The 16,660-nt window shown below is 52.8% G+C and overlaps 3 protein-coding genes across 4 annotated transcripts; 2 read left to right on the top strand and 1 right to left on the bottom strand.

The window, feature by feature from the left end:
* The first annotated feature begins 1,114 nt into the window (after positions 1-1,114).
* Positions 1,115-3,879, top strand: TSPAN31 (tetraspanin 31). Of its 2 annotated transcripts, XM_020878393.2 has the most exons (6): positions 1,115-1,309; positions 1,844-2,011; positions 2,268-2,348; positions 2,683-2,814; positions 3,120-3,233; positions 3,340-3,879. In XM_020878393.2, exons 1-6 carry the CDS (start codon positions 1,247-1,249, stop codon positions 3,412-3,414), a joined length of 633 nt encoding a protein of 210 aa, XP_020734052.1. In that variant the 5' UTR covers positions 1,115-1,246; the 3' UTR covers positions 3,415-3,879. The 2 variants fall into 2 exon arrangements, with proteins under 2 accessions (XP_020734052.1, XP_020734053.1); XM_020878394.2 differs by lacking the exons at positions 1,844-2,011; positions 2,268-2,348.
* A 177-nt stretch (positions 3,880-4,056) lies between these two features.
* Positions 4,057-7,138, bottom strand: CDK4 (cyclin dependent kinase 4). The gene is made up of 8 exons (XM_020873638.2): positions 6,931-7,138; positions 6,294-6,530; positions 5,985-6,120; positions 5,700-5,867; positions 5,449-5,558; positions 5,147-5,197; positions 4,874-5,009; positions 4,057-4,451 (listed from the first exon to the last, which is right to left on the bottom strand). Exons 2-8 carry the CDS (start codon positions 6,509-6,511, stop codon positions 4,359-4,361), a joined length of 912 nt encoding a protein of 303 aa, XP_020729297.2. The 5' UTR covers positions 6,512-6,530; positions 6,931-7,138; the 3' UTR covers positions 4,057-4,358.
* Positions 7,139-7,201: 63 nt separating this feature from the next.
* MARCHF9 (membrane associated ring-CH-type finger 9) lies at positions 7,202-14,900 on the top strand. Its single transcript, XM_020873626.2, has 5 exons — positions 7,202-7,312; positions 9,308-10,767; positions 11,821-11,976; positions 12,654-12,846; positions 13,103-14,900. Exons 2-5 carry the CDS (start codon positions 10,411-10,413, stop codon positions 13,435-13,437), a joined length of 1,041 nt encoding a protein of 346 aa, XP_020729285.1. The 5' UTR covers positions 7,202-7,312; positions 9,308-10,410; the 3' UTR covers positions 13,438-14,900.
* Positions 14,901-16,660: the final 1,760 nt, after the last annotated feature.

Genomic DNA, 16,660 nt, shown 5'->3' with positions numbered 1-16,660 from the left:
AATTTTCACAACACAAGAGGTAGGTGTGTGGTTATTTATCCCCATTTTACAGATGAGGAAACAGGCAGAGGGAGCTTAAGTAACTGGCCAAAGGTTACACAGCTAGTAAGCCGCAAAGGTGGAAGCCCTGCGGTCTGACTTGAGCGGTAAGATGGTGCCACTTATGCGGTCATAGACTCTAGTTACACACGAATGTAAATCATTCTGTAGGGCTGAAGGGAGGTTTTTCACTTGTGTTCGTACTACGACTGCCTCTTTCTTTTGGTGGAAAGAGGAACTATGTCTTTTCCTATCCCCACGCAAAAGGCGGCACGTCAAAGCATTTATTCCTTAATAAACATATTGATCAACCACCACCCCCGCCCCTGGAGTGAAAATGTGAAGACTCCGCCTTCCCCTGATATTTATTCATAATCCAGGCCCCGCCCTTTGTCTTTTTTTTTTTTTTACCGCGCAGGATCAGACTTGTGCTCTGAAAACTCCAGCACACTCATGTGCGTCTTGTGGTTTTGTCACATACAGGGACGCGCCAATCCGAGGCTGCTAATTTTCATACTGCATTTCTAGCATGTTCACACCCCATCAGGAGGGGATGTGTACTAGCGGACGCACTTGCAAAGATGAGCATGTTTGCTAGGTGGTGGTATGCCCAACCAGGGGCCTCTATGGCCAGCCTAAATAGCTTAGTCTTGCTTCTCTGGGTGTTCCCGAATGTGATGCAATAGTAGCAAACGAGAGCGTCATCATGAGGTCATTGCTGGACAAGGGGAAAGGGGCGGGAGGGCCGTCCCTTGAGGGGAGGAGCCCTTTCACCTGGCGCCTTGAAGCACCTTCTCTTCACCGGAGTTTCCCGGGAGCCTCCTCCGTCGGATAAGTCCTCTTGCAGCCGCCACCACAGAAAACTCCGTTTTCAATCCGGGGTTTTGAAATTTAGGCTTCAGTCCCTATGAGACTCTCTGGAAGCCCTGCCCCCAGTTTTAAGTTTCATCCAATAAAGAACCTAAAGGAGGGGCCGGCAGGCGGGTCAGTGACGCGATGCAGATTGATTGGCATTCAGGCCACCGACGTCCTAGATTAGTGCCGAGTTTCGCCAATCCAAAGGCGGGGGTGGGACGGGGCAGGCGCAGAGGATTGGGTTTGGCTGGACTCGATTTAAAGAGACAGAAGCTGTCGGGGTCCAAGAAGACGGTCCGCGAGACCCTCCCCCCAAGTCCTTGGGACCACTTGGGTCCCCAAAGCTGGGGAGATGGTTTGCGGAGGCTTTGCCTGCTCCAAGAATGCGCTCTGCGCACTCAACGTGGTCTACATGGTGAGGTTTTGGAGGTGGGGGGGGGGAGCTCCAGGGCCGAAAGGCCAGTGGAGAGAATGTCTAGGGGACTTCGGATGGGGAGAGGGATGTACTGGGGTTCCGGGAAGATTCCCGGGAACTTCCGGCGACGAGGGGATTCCTGGAGACTTCCGTGGGAAGAGCGGAGACTTCCGGTGATCAGAGCGTTTATCTAGGGGTGGGGGGTGATGAAGTGAAGGCTCATCGTGGGGCTCAAGGCCCAGCCCTCCCTCTTCTGAATTTAGGCTTCTCCCAAATGGAAGTGATGGATGAAGCTAAGTGTTCCATTTTATATTCATACACTTGACGCTCCCTGCGGCCTCTCAGCCCTGCTCCAGCCGTCCTCACCTCTGACGGGAGGGGTGTCCGGGGATGGTCCTGGTCCTGGTCGTACCTCCTCGCGCGCGCTCACGCAAAACTCAGCTCTCCTTTAGTGTCCAGCGCGGCTCTCACCTCGGCCCCTGGCGGTGACGCACACTGGCATTCTTTTGAGATGCATCCTGCTGTCTCTCGTAGCTGGTAGGCTTACTGCTCATTGGAGTGGCTGCGTGGGCTAAGGGCCTGGGGCTGGTGTCCAGCATCCATATCATCGGAGGAGCCATTGCGGTGGGGGTCTTCCTCCTTCTCATCGCGGTTGCTGGCCTGGTAGGTGCTGTCAACCACCACCAAGTGCTGCTTTTCTTTGTATCCTGACCTGAAGTGACTGGGGCACCCGGGCTCTTGCGAGCACTGTCTTAGCCAGTCAGGAGGTGGGCAGGAGACCTCCGGTGTTTGGGGGGGTATGTCTCCTTGCCCTCCCTTACCATACTCTGAAACAAAAGCCAGTGATTTTGTTTTCAGCTGACATAACTGTGTAAGTTCTTTGACTAGATCAGATTGTTACTATAGGTGGACCATAAAGGAATCTGGGAATTTTTTTTTCCGTAACTTTTCCTCTCAGTACATGATCATCCTTGGTTTGGTCTTCATCTTCCAGTTTGGAATCTCTTGCTCATGTCTGGCTATTAACCTAAGCAAACAGGTAAGAAGGTGCCCTTTCAAGTACTCACTTTCCCCCCAACCCTCTAACCTCTTGACTCCTTACTCAGTCTGGCTCCAAAGATCATACTTAAGAGCCACTACTTCCAGAGCTGTTTGCTTCCTTTGGGATGTCCGGCTGACCGACCGTGAGGACCATCCAGAAGGAAGTGGATAGTTACTGTGTCTGCACCTCTGCTTTTGAAGGATGTTAACTCCCTTTGCTTAAAAAGGGAAACTGAAGCACTGGAATCAGTGCTTTGATCTCTGGGATCAAAATGTAGGGGATTCTTAAGGTTAGCAGCATCAAATGATTTCCTTCTGCCTGTATCCTCCAGACAGATGTCATCAATGCTTCTTGGTGGGTCATGAGCAACAAGACCCGGGATGAACTGGAAAGAAGCTTTGATTGCTGTGGCTTGTTCAACCTTACAACCCTGGATCAACAAGATTATGCTTTCTGCACTGCAGTGAGCTGGCATGGGAGTGGGGGGGGGGGGGGTGGCAGTGGTTTGTGTGATAGAAAACTGGCTAAGGCCGATGCTCAAATTGGCAGATTTGGGCTTGTTATTGCCTGTCTTTAGCAGCTCACTTGTACTGGGGCTGTGTGCTGGTAGGAGTTGGGGGATGGATACAGATTCTAGAGAATTAGCCAAGTGAGAGTCCAGTCTATAGGATACTAATCAGGAACTGGAAAATAATTCCTAGGGTCATTCACCATAGTTACGATAGAGCACCGTAGCGTCAAACATGCATGTGTGTGTTTTTCCCTCAGGTCTGCAAGAGCCGGAGCCCCACATGTCAGATGTGTGGAGAAAAATTTCTTAAGCATTCAGATGAAGCCCTAAAAATCCTGGGGGGTGTTGGACTCTTCTTTAGCTTCACAGAGGTAACATTCTCTAGTTCCCTTATATCCCTTATCCCTTTTCTACACCTCCAAGTCTTAGCCCCAGATTCATAGTTTGGGCGTATCTCTTTTCTCTTTGTGTCTACAGATCCTTGGTGTTTGGCTAGCGATGAGATTTCGGAATCAGAAGGATCCTCGAGCCAACCCCAGTGCCTTTCTATGAGACTCTGGGTCCTTCTGACATCTCTTCTGCTGTCTGCTCTCCCGAGGCTTTTTTTCCCTTTAGGGAAAACTCGGGGTCTCTAGCCCTTTTTGTTTGAGAAAAAGGAAAGGCCCTTTGCCATGTTCCCTAAAGATGACTGAACAGTTAGGCTTTATGCCTTGATGTTTTACTGGGAGAAAGATTATAACGAATAAAGAAAAACCCTTCTTCCTTCTTCTCTCCCTAAGTGGATATGGGGAGTTTCCAGGATTACGTGAGATGGGATGGGGGTTGGAGTCATTCCTGGCTGTTTCCCCTCTTCTCCCTTCCACATGCTCGACCACCTCAACACATCTTTGCTCCAAGGGTAAATCGGGGACAGATCCAGAGAGAAAACTACCAAGAACTCTTGTAATAAGGAGGACCTGGTTGGGGAAGTTCAGTGAATATAAAAATAAAAACCATTTAAACTCTATAATCAAAGAAGCCATGTAAGTGCCTTTTCTTCTCTTGTTAGCTGAGGGGCTCCACTGACTATGTAGACCCTGTGATCTAAAGATAATCTGCAAGGAAGTTCCATCTTCCAAATGGTTTTTTTCATATCCCCAAACAGTAAAGTCAACCAGAGGAAGAAACATTAAAAAAAAAAAAAAAAAAAGACCATTATTTCTTTGTTTTGTTTGTCCTGTATAAAAAAGGATCCCAATATAAAGGTATAAAGAAGGGGAGCACAAGGGACATACCCCTTGGTGTAAGGACACAGGATAAGGATAAGCCTCAGAAAGGTGGGAGGGGAATGTCGTTAAGGCAGTAAAATATCGTCTGTAAAAAGTTGGAGTCGCCGCCACAGCTTCAGAGGTGAAGGCAGAGGTTGCCTTCTCAGTGGGGGGGCTCTCCACTCAAGTGTCAAAGGAAGGGAAATTTGGTGGTCTCTCGCCTTGGTTCTGTTCCAGCCATTCCGCTGCTCACTCTGCGTCACCTTCTGCCTTGTGTAGATAAGGGTGCTGCAGCGCTCGGAAGGCGGAGATTCGCTTGTGTGGGTTAAAACTCAGCATCTCCTAAGAAGGGACACAAAAATCAGAAAACATGCAAGAAACAAAAAAGACTCCTGCTTACCTCCAACGATACCTAGAATGGGTGATTTTCTCTATCCCTCTTGTGGAGAGCCGTTCAAAACAGTAAAAAAAAAAAAAAAGAAACCAGCCCTTTCACTGACAAGTCTCTGTAACAACAATGCACTTGGGTTCCTTTTATCCTGCTCCATTTCCCCCTGTTGGTGGTTCAAGTGGTAAAATAAACTGCCTGCAATGCAGGAGACCTGGGTTCAATCCCTGGGTTCGTAAGACCCCCTGGAGAAGGAAACGGCAACCCACTCCGTGGGCTCCAGTCCATGGGGTTGTCCAGCGTCTGACACGACTGAGTGACAAACACGCGATCTGCCCCGGCGACCTCGCCCTGTGCCCGTGCCCGAGTCTATTACCAGCAGCAACTGTGCTCCAGATTCCTCCAGCTCAGGGACCGCCGCCTGCACTGGCCGGGGCCCTCTGGGGGAAAAGGCTCCTCGGGGCAGAGACACATCTCGGGGCCAGTCATCCTCTGGGGGCAGTCCGATCAGGCTATGGGGAACAGGAGAATTCTGGTCAGGAAGGCCCTTTTCCAGCCCCCATCTCCTGGGGCAAAGCCAGCTGCTATCAAGGGCTCAGCAGAAAGAGGACTAGAAATGCAAAGTTCTTCCCCCTTGCAGGTCACTTACTCAAAGATTTTGCCTAACTGGTCAGCTTCAGAGTTTCCACAGAAGAGAGGCCTAAGGTGAAAAGAGACATTCATTCCGGTAGCAGTCTTTCAAAGACAGGGTGGTAGATAACTGCTTAGTGGCTCAAAACAGGGCGTAGAGAATAAAGGGCGATGAAATTCCTAATTCTGAAATTCCTAATTCAGAGTTTCCAGCTATGAACAAGGTGGCCAGTAGTAAGTGGAAGAGTGGGCAGGGTATGGGTGTGGTTTATGAATAAAAGACGGGAAATTCAAAATGTTTGGGATACTCGGGCCCCATACTTTCGACGAAACATCTCTGCGAAGATACAGCCAACGCTCCACATGTCCACGGGTGTTGCATATGTAGACTGCAACAGGACTTCTGGAGCGCGATACCAGAGTGTAACAACCTGGTAGGAATAAGTAGTGCGGATGAGAGTCCTGCAAGTTATTGCAAAGCACGTGAAAAAACACGTTCCTTCTCAACTGCTATGGGCAACCACTCTTCTCCCCCAGCCAGATCCCATCCTGGCCACCATCATTCTACTGACCACAGGGGTAAGTGCCATCTGGTAGCTGTAGATTCTGGCCAGGCCAAAGTCAGCCAGCTTGACTGTCCCACCACTTGTCACCAGAATGTTCTCTGGCTTCAGGTCTCGGTGAACAATGCAGTTGGCATGAAGGAAATCCAGGCCTCTTAGAAACTGGCGCATCAGATCCTGGTTTGGAAGGGGGAAGTACAGAGAAACTGGGAACCAGGTGCCACGCCTGAAATTACAACAGAAACTACCACGAAGGTCTCAAGCTACCTCTCAGGGTCTGCCCACCCTACTTACCTTTATGGTCTCCACTGGCAAGCCTGGTGGGGGTGCCTTGTCCAGATACGTCCTGAGGTCTTGGTCCACATGCTCAAACACCAGGGTCACTTTGGTTTCCCGGTCAGTCCGGGCTGTTGCACAGACATCCATGAGCCTGGCCAGAACAAGTGGTCACTCGCTGAGCAATGGTCTCAGACCGACCGACAGGGCCTCCCCTATCTCCTCGGGGTTCCCACGCCTCTTCCGGCCACTACTCCACATCTACAGGTTAGATGTGAAGTCTTTTTCCTTTCACGACCCACTCCCACCCTTCCATCTGCTTCTCACCTGACAACATTGGGATGCTCAAAAGCCTCCAGGCGCCGCAGTAAGGCCACCTCCCGAACGGTGCTGATGGGCAGGCCCCCTCCAGCACCTCCTCCATTGGGGACTCTTACACTCTTGAGGGCCACAAAGTGGCCACTGTGGGGGTCACGGGCCTTGTACACTGTCCCATAGGCACCGACACCAATTTCAGCCACTGGCTCATATCGGGAGGTAGCCATTCTCAGGCCAGAGGAGAGCCTACAATCACAGAGACTCAATGAGCCTGCGGCAACAAAGCGACTCCCACGAAAGGCATCGCACAGACACCACCGACAGCATCCCCACACTTCCCCGAGGGCAGCCCCTAGGTAACACGATAGCCCCAAACCCTCCAGCCACGAGAGGCCCTATCACTTTCTCAAAAATGCGTTTTCCTTTGGGACCACCGAGCCCCACACAAGGGAAATCCCATACGACACACCCCCTACATCAAAGACCCGACACCCAGTTCCTGAAATTACACCTCCCATCGGCCACAAAGGAACATTATCACATCCTGCCCCACTTCCCGCCCTCGAGCAATCCTTCTATAACCAGCCCGCGTAGAAAGCAGCGGGGGGCGAGAATGGTCCCCATTCCTGAAAAGGGCTACGCTCACCTCGCCCCGTGTCAGGAGCTGCGGGGTCGGCCCGTTATCCGGACCCCGGAGCCGGTTCCTGCAGCGCCATACACTCGAGGTCTGTCCTGGGCAGCTGGACGCTATGGGCCCGACCATAGACACAGGCCGCAGGCTAGAGCGGCCCCCTTTACCCCCACCCTCACCATGTGACCAGCTGCCAAAGAGGCGCGCGGAAATCGGAGGGGCGGGGCGAACGCCGGACGTTCTGACCACGTGACCAGGCTGCTCATGCGCAGAGGGGCAGCCGGGAAAGCGGCTTTGAACGCGAAAGGGGCGAGGAGGGGAAAGAGGCGGAGGAGATGATACCACGTGATCTGTTGCTATCACACGTGACCGCTTGACATTGCTTGGAGGAGCAGAGGTGTGGTTACGCTGAAGGGCACGTGACTGGCTGCCTTAACTCTGGCTGGGGCGGTGGGCCGGAGGGGCGGGAGAAGAGAGAGGGTGGAGTCCAATGCGGTGCCATGGCAACCTGGGCCACCCAGGATTCCCAACTCTGGGCTGCAGGCCGAGCCTGAGTCTCACTACCCGTCTCTCACTCTCTTTAAGCGGGGAGGTGGGTCGAGGGACAGGAGGAGGTGCTGTCGTCTTTCTGCTCCATCGCCAGCGGAAAACATGTTCTCATTTGTGTCTTTGTTTCATTCATTCATTCAGCAAATGTTTACTGAGTCCTTGCTTCCTGTGTGTATGTGGGGTTTCTTTTTTTAAATTTTTTTTCGTGTCTCACTTGACCTTTTTTTCAACTAGTGATAAAGTTACCTATATAGTCCCATATTTTATATGTGGTCGTGTAAAATAGGGAGTAGACAGTGCCCAGTTCAGTTCAGTTGCTCAGTCATGTCTGACTCTTAGCGACCCCATGGACTACATACAGCACGCCAGGTTTCCCTGTCCATCACCAACTCCCGGAGCTTATTCAAACTCATGTCCATCGAGTCAGTGATGCCATCCAACCATCTCGTCCTCAGTCGTTTCCTTCTCCTCCCGCCTTCAATCTTTCCCAGAATCAGGGTCTTTTCTAGTGAGTCAGTTCTTTGCATCAGGTGACCAAAGTATTGGAGTTTCAGCTTCAGCATCAGTCCTTCCAGTGAATATTCAGGACTGATTTCCTTTAGGATAGACTGGTTGGATCTTGTTGCAGTCCAAGGGGCTGCCCGTCTGAGGACGAAACTAGTATTAAAAGACCGATGGAAGGCAGGTTAGTACAACAATCCAACAGGACGTGTGGCAAGCTAATGTCGTCCCCTCTTCCCAACTTCCACCTTTTCCTGGGAGTGTTAAAGCAGAGACCAGATACCTTCTGGCAGAGAAATTATTGATGAGCTGGAAAGAGGAATACTTGACCTTTAAGGTTCTTTTCTGCAGTAAGATGGTATGACATGTGTGTATGATATTATATACATCACATATAGAGAGACAAAGGAGTGAGCATGAGCAAGGAAGTTATCACCACACTGCATGAAAATGAGTGTTCCCTTCTGCAAACCTTGTGACTCCTTATATGGTGTCATTGCATTTCTCTTTTTTCCCCTATGGCAAGCTTTCCTAGACCTTACCCTAAGAGATTTTTCCCAAACAACCTCTGCTCACAGACATCTCGGTAGACAACAGGCAAGTTTCTCTGACTTCCCTTGTCTTACTGATTCCAACTTCTTTGTCTCCCAACCCTTTGAGAGAATGGGAATAAGGAAAAGAAGGGATCAGTTTCTCATTTATGATAAACTGTCTAAAATCTCAAACCATTCTTCTACTCTATTTGCTCTCCTTGTGCCCTAACTTCTGTTCTCCTTAATCATCTGGCTGAGGATATGAGTTCAAGCTTGAGATTCATATAAACCATGCTCCAGGGCGAAATGGAAGACATGTCAGTACAGATTTCCCCTCTTTGCATTCTGATAGTTGTAGTCCTGGGCCTTTGCTGGCAAAGGCAACTGGAATTCTGGTAAGAAAAATCCCAAGGTGCTAACTGATTATGGGGCTTGTGAGGTGAATGTTTCATTGACTATTTTGCTAGGATTGGTGGGTTTGTAAACCTCTGGAAGGCTAAGCGCCTCTGAGTGTGTCAAATTTCCGTCCTACACCAGCAAGGTCCCACTTTAGCCTCACCCTCCACATAAGCTGACTTTTTAAAAATAGAAGTCATCCTCCATCTTGGCTTGGGTTCCAGACCCTTTTTCTGATTCATTCATCCATCCATCCAAAATATTTGAATGCTTTCTAAGAGCATTACTCTCCTTAATCACTTTCTATTGAGGATCCTTAGTTTGGCAATCTGTCCCTGATTACATACCCTCCCTTTTCCTGTTAATTACTTTTTTTACTAATTAATTTTTTTCCCACTGTGTTTGATCCAAAGAACTTCCCTGGAATTCCTTTCCCCACAGCATTGATAAGAAGAGGAGAGGGAGGATGTAACTGTAAGGTAGAAATAGGGATGAGAGGGTACAACTGGTTCTCCTTTGCTCACTCACCTCCCTCACACATTACAATTACACACTTCTGTTTTTCATACAATCAAATTCCACCCCTGACACATTCATCTCTTTTCCATGGCCCCACACTGTGCACACTTTTCAGTCTTTTGTGTAGAAGTGTTTATTGCTTGAGCCCATGTCTTGCTCACTCACCTCGGACCCTTGCTTAGCTTGCTTGCTTTCTTTTTTTTTACCTTGCTTTCTTTGCACACTCGCATTTTGCACAAGCCTCTCCCTCCCTGGTGCACCTGCGCCTGTGACCACACACCTTCCATCCTCACCCGCTCCCCCCCACACCGCCATTCGCACACCTATTCTCTTACCCATGTGCACACCCCCCTCCCTTGGCCACGCCCCTCCCCCCGCCCTCCCCCGGGTTCGCACACTCGCCCCCGCCTCTGGGGACACCTGCTCGCGCGGGGCAGGGCGGGGATGCGCAGCCGCGGCCACTTCTCCTCCTCTCCCCCTCCCCGCCCCGCCCCTCCCTCCATCCCTCACCGGCTCCCCGGCTCCCGCCCCGCCCGCCCGCCGCTCCGGGGGGGTCTCCGCCGCCGCCGCCGCCGGAAGGAGCCGCCATTTGCCACCGCCGAGCGCACGGGCCGAGCCGGAGCCGGAGCCGGAGCGGGACTGGGGCCAGGAAGACGGCGATGGGGGGCGGCCCCGGCGCAGGAGGACCGGGGCTTGTAACCCCGGGGGCCCGGCCCGCTCCGGACCCGGACCCGCGGGGCGCGGTACCCTGAGCCCCCTCCCACTCCGCCCCCTGCCCCGGCCATGGCCGCCCGCCCCGCCGCCCCCGGGCCGCCAGCCCTCTCGGCCCCGCAAACCCCGGAGTCCCGGCGGTGGCAGCAGTGAACGGCTCTCGCAGGCCCCGTAGACCCCAGCCGGGCTTGGCTCTCCAGCGCGCGCCCCCTTCCCGGCCTTGTCCTCTCCCTTCCCCCCGCCGCCCGAGAGCCCCCCTTGCACGCCGCCCCCCGGCGCCCGGACGATGCTCAAGTCTCGGCTCCGCATGTTCCTCAACGAGCTGAAGCTGCTGGTGCTGACGGGCGGGGGGCGGCCCCCGGCCGAGCCGCAGCCCCGGGGGGGCGGGGGAGGCGGCTGCGGCTGGGCGCCCTTCGCCGGCTGCTCGGCCCGGGACGGCGACGACGACGAAGAGGAGTACTACGGGTCCGAGCCGAGAGCCCGGGGCCTGGCCGGCGACAAGGAGGCGCGGGCCGGACCCCCGCCGCCGCCCGCGCCGCCGCCTCCTCCCCCGGGCGCTCTGGACGCCCTGTCGCTCAGCAGCAGCCTGGACAGCGGGCTCCGAACCCCTCAGTGCCGAATCTGCTTCCAGGGCCCTGAGCAGGTCAGGCCTGGGCACCCGGCGGGGCGGGGCGGGGTGGGGGCGCGCACCTGGGGCGCCCGGGGAGGCAGGGGGCGGGGCCTGGGGAGGCTGGGCGGGACCCAGGGACCTGGGGTGGAAATGGAGTGAGGTTGGGGGGCTTGGCTGGAGACTCCAGGAGCGCAGATTTGGGGTGGCGGCGGATCAGGGGTCTCCAGGAAGGGGTGGGGCTTTCTCCTGGGAGGGCCCCACATCCTTCTCTCGGCTTAACCGAGGCAGCCTTTCTCCCCCACTTTCTCTCACCCCAGGATCTCTGTAGGCTGAGGGCTGGGAGGTGGGTAGACAGGAGAATGCTTCTGTTCCCACCTTGAAAGGAGACGCCCAGGCGGTGCCGTCGCCTCCCTCAGTAGTTCTCTCCGTGGAGCACTTTTCTTCACTTCCCATTCCACAACTTTCCTTCTCATTCCAAAGAATATTCTTTGTTTAAATGCTACGGACAAAGTTGTCCCGGGATGGCATGAAGGGGGTGTCTCTTCCTGTCTTGAGAAATTACTTTGATTAAAGGGGAACAGCCTCCACTCCCACCCTTAGGATATCTCCCTTTCTGAATCTTGGAAACTGAGGACTGTAACCTATCCCAGTCTGCACCACATCTGTGAAACACTTTGCAGTGATGGAATGGGTTAAGAAGGCATGGCTCAGAAGCTCGCACTTCTGTTTCTCCAGATCCTAAGGGGTGGCCTTCCAGTTGGGAAGCCCTCCTCAAACTCTAGGAACAGAGAAGACCCAGTATTTACCAGCCAACTCCCCCTTCCCCATCCCTTCTCTTGTCTCTTATTGGGTCCGGGAAGTTTACCTTGAACTCTGAATTTTTTCTTTTGGGCTTGTAGCCTTAGCGTCTTGCTTTGTTTTGGCTGAAAGGCCTGATTTTTTTTTTTTTTTTTTTTTTTAAGGTAGGAGACACCTGGAGAAGAGGTTTCCCTGTCCTGGAGTGAGGTGGCGATAGCTGACCCCACTCTTGGAGTGGGGAGCTCGGGTGGCGATAGCTGACAGGGCCTCTCCTCACTCTTCCTCCAGGGGGAGCTCTTGAGCCCCTGCCGCTGCGACGGCTCCGTGCGGTGCACTCACCAGCCCTGCCTCATCCGCTGGATCAGCGAGAGGGGCTCCTGGAGCTGTGAACTCTGCTACTTCAAGTACCAGGTCCTGGCAATCAGCACCAAGAACCCCTTGCAGGTGAGGTGTAAGGGGAGCACCCCGAGACTGGGGCAAGGGCCCTTCAGCAGTTAGAATCGGGGACCCTCCAGGCAGCTCGTTTCATCCATTTACTCTGTTTCAAAGTCACTCTCCCCTCCGTCATCATCATCTCCTGTCTATAAATATCTCCCTTCCTTCATTTACTCACAAAGACATTTACTGGGCGCCACCTGTGTGCCAGGCCCTGGGACAAGGAAAGAGGAAAAGGCAGCCGCGCTGCTGTTACTGCTGGAAGCAGACATGTAGAGCTATCTCTGTGTCAAGTTCTTCGTGTGTATTAACGCTTTTAATCCTAGTAATTACGTGCCATTAGTGTCTGCGTTTTAAGTCAGTGGGGACATTGATGCACAAGTAAATTTTAAAATTTGCCCGAAGTTACTCAGCCAGAAAGTGAGTAAGGATTTGGAATTCAGATCCTAGATGATCTGATTTCTGAGGAGTTGTCTGTCATGCCTTTCTAAAATAAGACAGGAAATGGTCTGAAACAATATAAGAAGTGCCACATTCTAGACTTGATCAAGGCACAGAGAAGACAGATTATTAGTCCTACCTGAAGGGTTTCAGGAAGGCTCCTGGTGCCTCCTCCTATTCAGGGCAACCCTAACCTGGCTTTCCATCTCTTTCTGTGACTTTTTGGAGCATTTTCTCATGCACAGTGGCAGGCCATCTCCCTGACGGTCATCGAGAAGGTCCAGATTGCAGCCATAGTTCTGGGCTCACTCTTCCTCGTCGCCAGCATCTCCTGGCTCATCTGGTCCTCACTTAGTCCTTCAGCCAAGTGGCAACGGCAAGATCTGCTCTTTCAGATCTGCTACGGCATGTACGGCTTCATGGATGTCGTCTGCATAGGTGAGGGCACCCCTCTCTCTCCCCTGCTCAGCGTTTTCCTCCAGCTGACACACTTCACCTTCCCTGCCCATTCCCTCAGTCTCATGGCCGTGTTTTCTACCATTGAGAACCTTTAGGGGAATCCTGGTGTCCCTCCCTTACCTGCTTCTCCGGGCCCTTTGCAACCCTATCTCCTCCCTCTGGAGAAATGTTGGCTTAGGGCCTCTGGTTTAGGTCTGGGCAGCATTGACTTTGGACTTCGTATCCTCTTGCTCAGGCCTCATCGTCCATGAAGGCTCCTCCGTCTACCGTATCTTCAAGCGCTGGCAGGCAGTAAACCAGCAGTGGAAGGTCCTGAATTATGACAAGACCAAGGACATAGGAGGAGATGCAGGGGGAGGGACGGCAGGGAAGCCGGGCCCCAGGACCTCACGGACGGGCCCCCCTACTGGGGCCACCAGCCGCCCCCCAGCTGCCCAGCGCATGCGGACGCTCTTGCCTCAGCGCTGTGGCTACACAATCCTGCATCTCCTTGGACAGCTGCGGCCACCAGATGCCCGTTCCAGTTCCAGTTCTGGCCGTGAGGTTGTCATGAGGGTCACCACAGTCTGAACTGAACTTCAGGAGTGGGGATGTTGAGTCAGTGCATCGGCCAGAGATACGCTGTCATGGCTGCTGGAGGCACCACCTGGACAAGGTGTTCGGGGCACACGGCCTCCACCAGCGAGGGGCTCCGCGGACAGCTTCACGCTGGAGACATTGTCTGGCCTCTCCTGCCCGCTGGGTAGAGACACCTGGATACATTCCAGTCCCCACTGACAGCCCCTCACACTCATCCTGGGGCAGCCAGTGGGCAGGTGGGGAGAGCATCATTTCTTCCCTAGAGAACCGTCCTTACCTCAGCTCCCAGGGCCTCCAGCCCCCCAGCTCCACTATGGTGACTTGGTGAAGGGGGGCCAATGCCAGAAGAAAGGGGCTGTAGACCCCCCCCCATTCCCCACCCCGTGGCCACAGGGCAGCTGGCAATAAGACTGGTGAACATTGACCTCCCGTTCCTGCATGAGGGCGAGGGTACCTCCCTGTGCTCCACCCCCCATTGCGTGGGGGGAAGGGCATAAAGAATCATTTATATGCACATGGAGACTCCTTTCTCATGGGGGTTTTCTGGAGGGTTGGGAGGTGTGGGGAAGTTTCTGTGCAGAGGTTGCAAATCCCGAATGCAGCGGTGGTTTCTGATTTGGAGGCGTAACTCCCGCTTGGTGGTGAATAATTCTCACTGGCTGCTGGGTGGCAGTGCTCAGAAGCATCTCAGGTGGACCTGACATCTGGGTGTTGTGTGATTTAGAAAAAAAATCCCCACCATGGTTTTCCTGTCTACCTCATAGCGCTGAATTGAGGATAAATGAGGGACAGGTTGAATGCCATTGTAGGGAAAATTAGTGATGGCATAAAAAGATTTCTAGATTAGTTGATGGTGCATTTATTTCAAATAATAGCTGACTTACAAATTCCAAAATGTTTTTCAACTGGAGTTACAGAGTCTTGGAAATTTGTCTTAAGTATCATAATAGATACGGAAAATTTGAGGGGAAATAGACATTGCAAATGGGAAGGATGGTGGTTATTTGCAAGAATGAGAGCTCTTCCAGTCCCTTAAACATTGGGGGCTGGAGCAGTCTTTGTTCAAGGAATCTTGCAGGTTCTATCAATCCCTACTAGGTAATGTGCTCACCAGGAGAAGTGGTGTGAAGTGAATTTGGACTCGTTGGGAGTGAGACTGACAGACTCTCCCAGGGTTATGAGTCTCCAGCCCCAGTTTAAGCTCCCTTGTTCAGGGTCATGGTCTGATCCTGGTGTGCCCCAGCTGGTTGGTATTAACTGGAAGATCTTGTGCTTGGAGGCAGGCGCGTACAGGGCTGAGAAAAGGTTTGGGAAGGACTGAATAAGATGCCAGTGTGATGCCTGGTCCCTTTCTCTTGCGGCCTTGGGGCTGTGTGTTATATGAAGGATGGTGTCTTTTACGTGAACTATTCATCAGCAATTAAAATAATTACTTCATAACATTGTTTAAGTCAGATACAGGGACCTCTCCTGTTATTGGTCCTCCTCTCAGGGAAGGTTCTGCTTTGCCTTCTCCCTGGGGGTGTTATGGGAATGTTTCTCTGTTAAAGGTCACATATCCTTGCCTGGGAAATGGTCCTCCCCAATCCCTCTCCAAAAGGGGTCTCAGCCGCTGTCCATGGTGCTGGCGCCTGGAGTTGCCTGGGAGTATAGGAATCAAAGCTGTGCTTGGGTGTGAGTAGCCTGGAAGTGTTGAAGTGTATCACTTCCAACCTCAGGGGATTAAAGTGGAGAGAAAACTGAGGCTGAGCCCCATACCGCCCCCCCCCCCCCGCCCCTTTTCCAGTGGGAAATAGTTTCCCCAGAGAGAGAACCTTCCACATTCTCCACCTGGGGACACAGAAGGACCAGACTTCACTGATGTGCCTTTCACAGACTAGCTGGTGAGAACCAAAAGGGAAACAGCAAAATTAAATGACTCCAAGTTCTTATCCAAGTAAAGAGGGTTTAGGCAGGTATGATACAGGTGGGGTGTCCTGTGCCCAGCCTGAGCTTTCCCCCTTGATGGCCCCACATAAAGGCTTAGATGTAACCAAGAACATAGGCACTTAACGTACAAGCACACGGTCCTAAAACAGGGCTAAGTGAGACAGCATTTTCCTCTCCCCTTCCGGACCATTGGAGGTATAGGTATGGAGGTTGGGACCGGCAATCTATATCATCCTCTCTCCTTTTTCCCCCTTTAAAGGGTTATTGTCCAGGAAAGGGCCATGAGGTCTGCAGCCCTTCTCAAGTGAGCAGGCCTGCTTTCCCATGAGGAGCATGAATGTGAAATCTTGACCACTGATTCCAGGGGAGAGGGTCTGAGGGAAGTGGGGAGCGACTCTCCCTCTAAGCTCAGAACTGCCCCAAATCAGGTCACTCAGGTTCAAGCTGAGCTAGTGACAGTGAGTAGGGCTAGAGGCTGAGAACGCAGCTGAGGGGGAGCAGTGAAAGCGCCGAACCTGGGCCTTTGCACAGGTTTGGGGGCATACCCTACCCCTCTGTAGATCTTACATAAATAGATAGCCCCCAGAAGGCTAGCGGCTGGTGGAGTTTCTGTGGAAGGGAGCCATGTCTAGGGCAGGGGCTGAGGTGGTAAGAGGAGGAGGAAGTGTGAAGTGAAATCTCCGTCTCCATCTGCTAATTGGAATGGAGGGGAGCAGGAAGAAGAGGACAAGTCCTGACATGGGGAAGGAGGCGCTGCAGGGAAGGTGCTGAGAGATTCATTTGTATGGAAAATGAGTTAATCTATATACATCACGAGGAGAGAACTGAGTCCAGCCTCTGGGGGCCAGAGAGTGCTGACTCAGGGGAACAGGGACGCTTGCTGCCCACTCCTCTTCTGCTTTGGTGCCCTCGGGCTTCCAGCCACCCCCACACTTGGCGTTCATCCTCTCTGACCTCACCTCTCTGTATCCTTATCTTTCTCTGAAGGAAATTACCTTGGAGCAATGTCTCTGAAGAGGGCAGAGTGGCCATGCTAAGGTGTCCTTTTAGTCCTGGCAGTCCAGGTTCCAAAAGCACTCTTCTACCAAACAGTCAACCATCTCTGGCCATCTCTGCAAGTCCATCCCCACCCCTTTTAACAGCCTAGCCCTTGAAGCTACTTTTCAACACCACCCTTCCTTAATCTCTTACAGGGAGCCAGACTTGGCTGTTCCCACCACAGGTAGAAATGTGTCTGGGTTTGTGATGCAAACCGTTCTCCCAGGTGTCTAGACCTCCCATTGTT

This window comes from Odocoileus virginianus, chromosome 24 (assembly GCF_023699985.2).
Source record: "Odocoileus virginianus isolate 20LAN1187 ecotype Illinois chromosome 24, Ovbor_1.2, whole genome shotgun sequence".
Lineage (NCBI taxonomy): Eukaryota > Metazoa > Chordata > Mammalia > Artiodactyla > Cervidae > Odocoileus > Odocoileus virginianus.
This window is presented reverse-complemented; position numbering and strand designations above follow the sequence as displayed.

Excerpts from the sequence above, each read along its gene's own strand:
- TSPAN31 (XM_020878393.2), top strand. The coding sequence starts at position 1,247 with ATGGTTTGCGGAGGCTTTGCCTGCTCCAAGAATGCGCTCTGCGCACTC. Across the intron at positions 1,310-1,843 it reads CACTCAACGTGGTCTACATG|CTGGTAGGCTTACTGCTCAT; the intron begins GTGAGGTTTTGG and ends TGTCTCTCGTAG. Across the intron at positions 3,234-3,339 it reads TCTTCTTTAGCTTCACAGAG|ATCCTTGGTGTTTGGCTAGC; the intron begins GTAACATTCTCT and ends TTGTGTCTACAG.
- CDK4 (XM_020873638.2), bottom strand. The coding sequence starts at position 6,511 with ATGGCTACCTCCCGATATGAGCCAGTGGCTGAAATTGGTGTCGGTGCC. Across the intron at positions 6,121-6,293 it reads GAGCATCCCAATGTTGTCAG|GCTCATGGATGTCTGTGCAA; the intron begins GTGAGAAGCAGA and ends TGTTCTGGCCAG. Across the intron at positions 5,559-5,699 it reads AGATGGCACTTACCCCTGTG|GTTGTTACACTCTGGTATCG; the intron begins GTCAGTAGAATG and ends TATTCCTACCAG.
- MARCHF9 (XM_020873626.2), top strand. The coding sequence starts at position 10,411 with ATGCTCAAGTCTCGGCTCCGCATGTTCCTCAACGAGCTGAAGCTGCTG. Across the intron at positions 10,768-11,820 it reads GCTTCCAGGGCCCTGAGCAG|GGGGAGCTCTTGAGCCCCTG; the intron begins GTCAGGCCTGGG and ends CTCTTCCTCCAG. Across the intron at positions 12,847-13,102 it reads CATGGATGTCGTCTGCATAG|GCCTCATCGTCCATGAAGGC; the intron begins GTGAGGGCACCC and ends CCTCTTGCTCAG.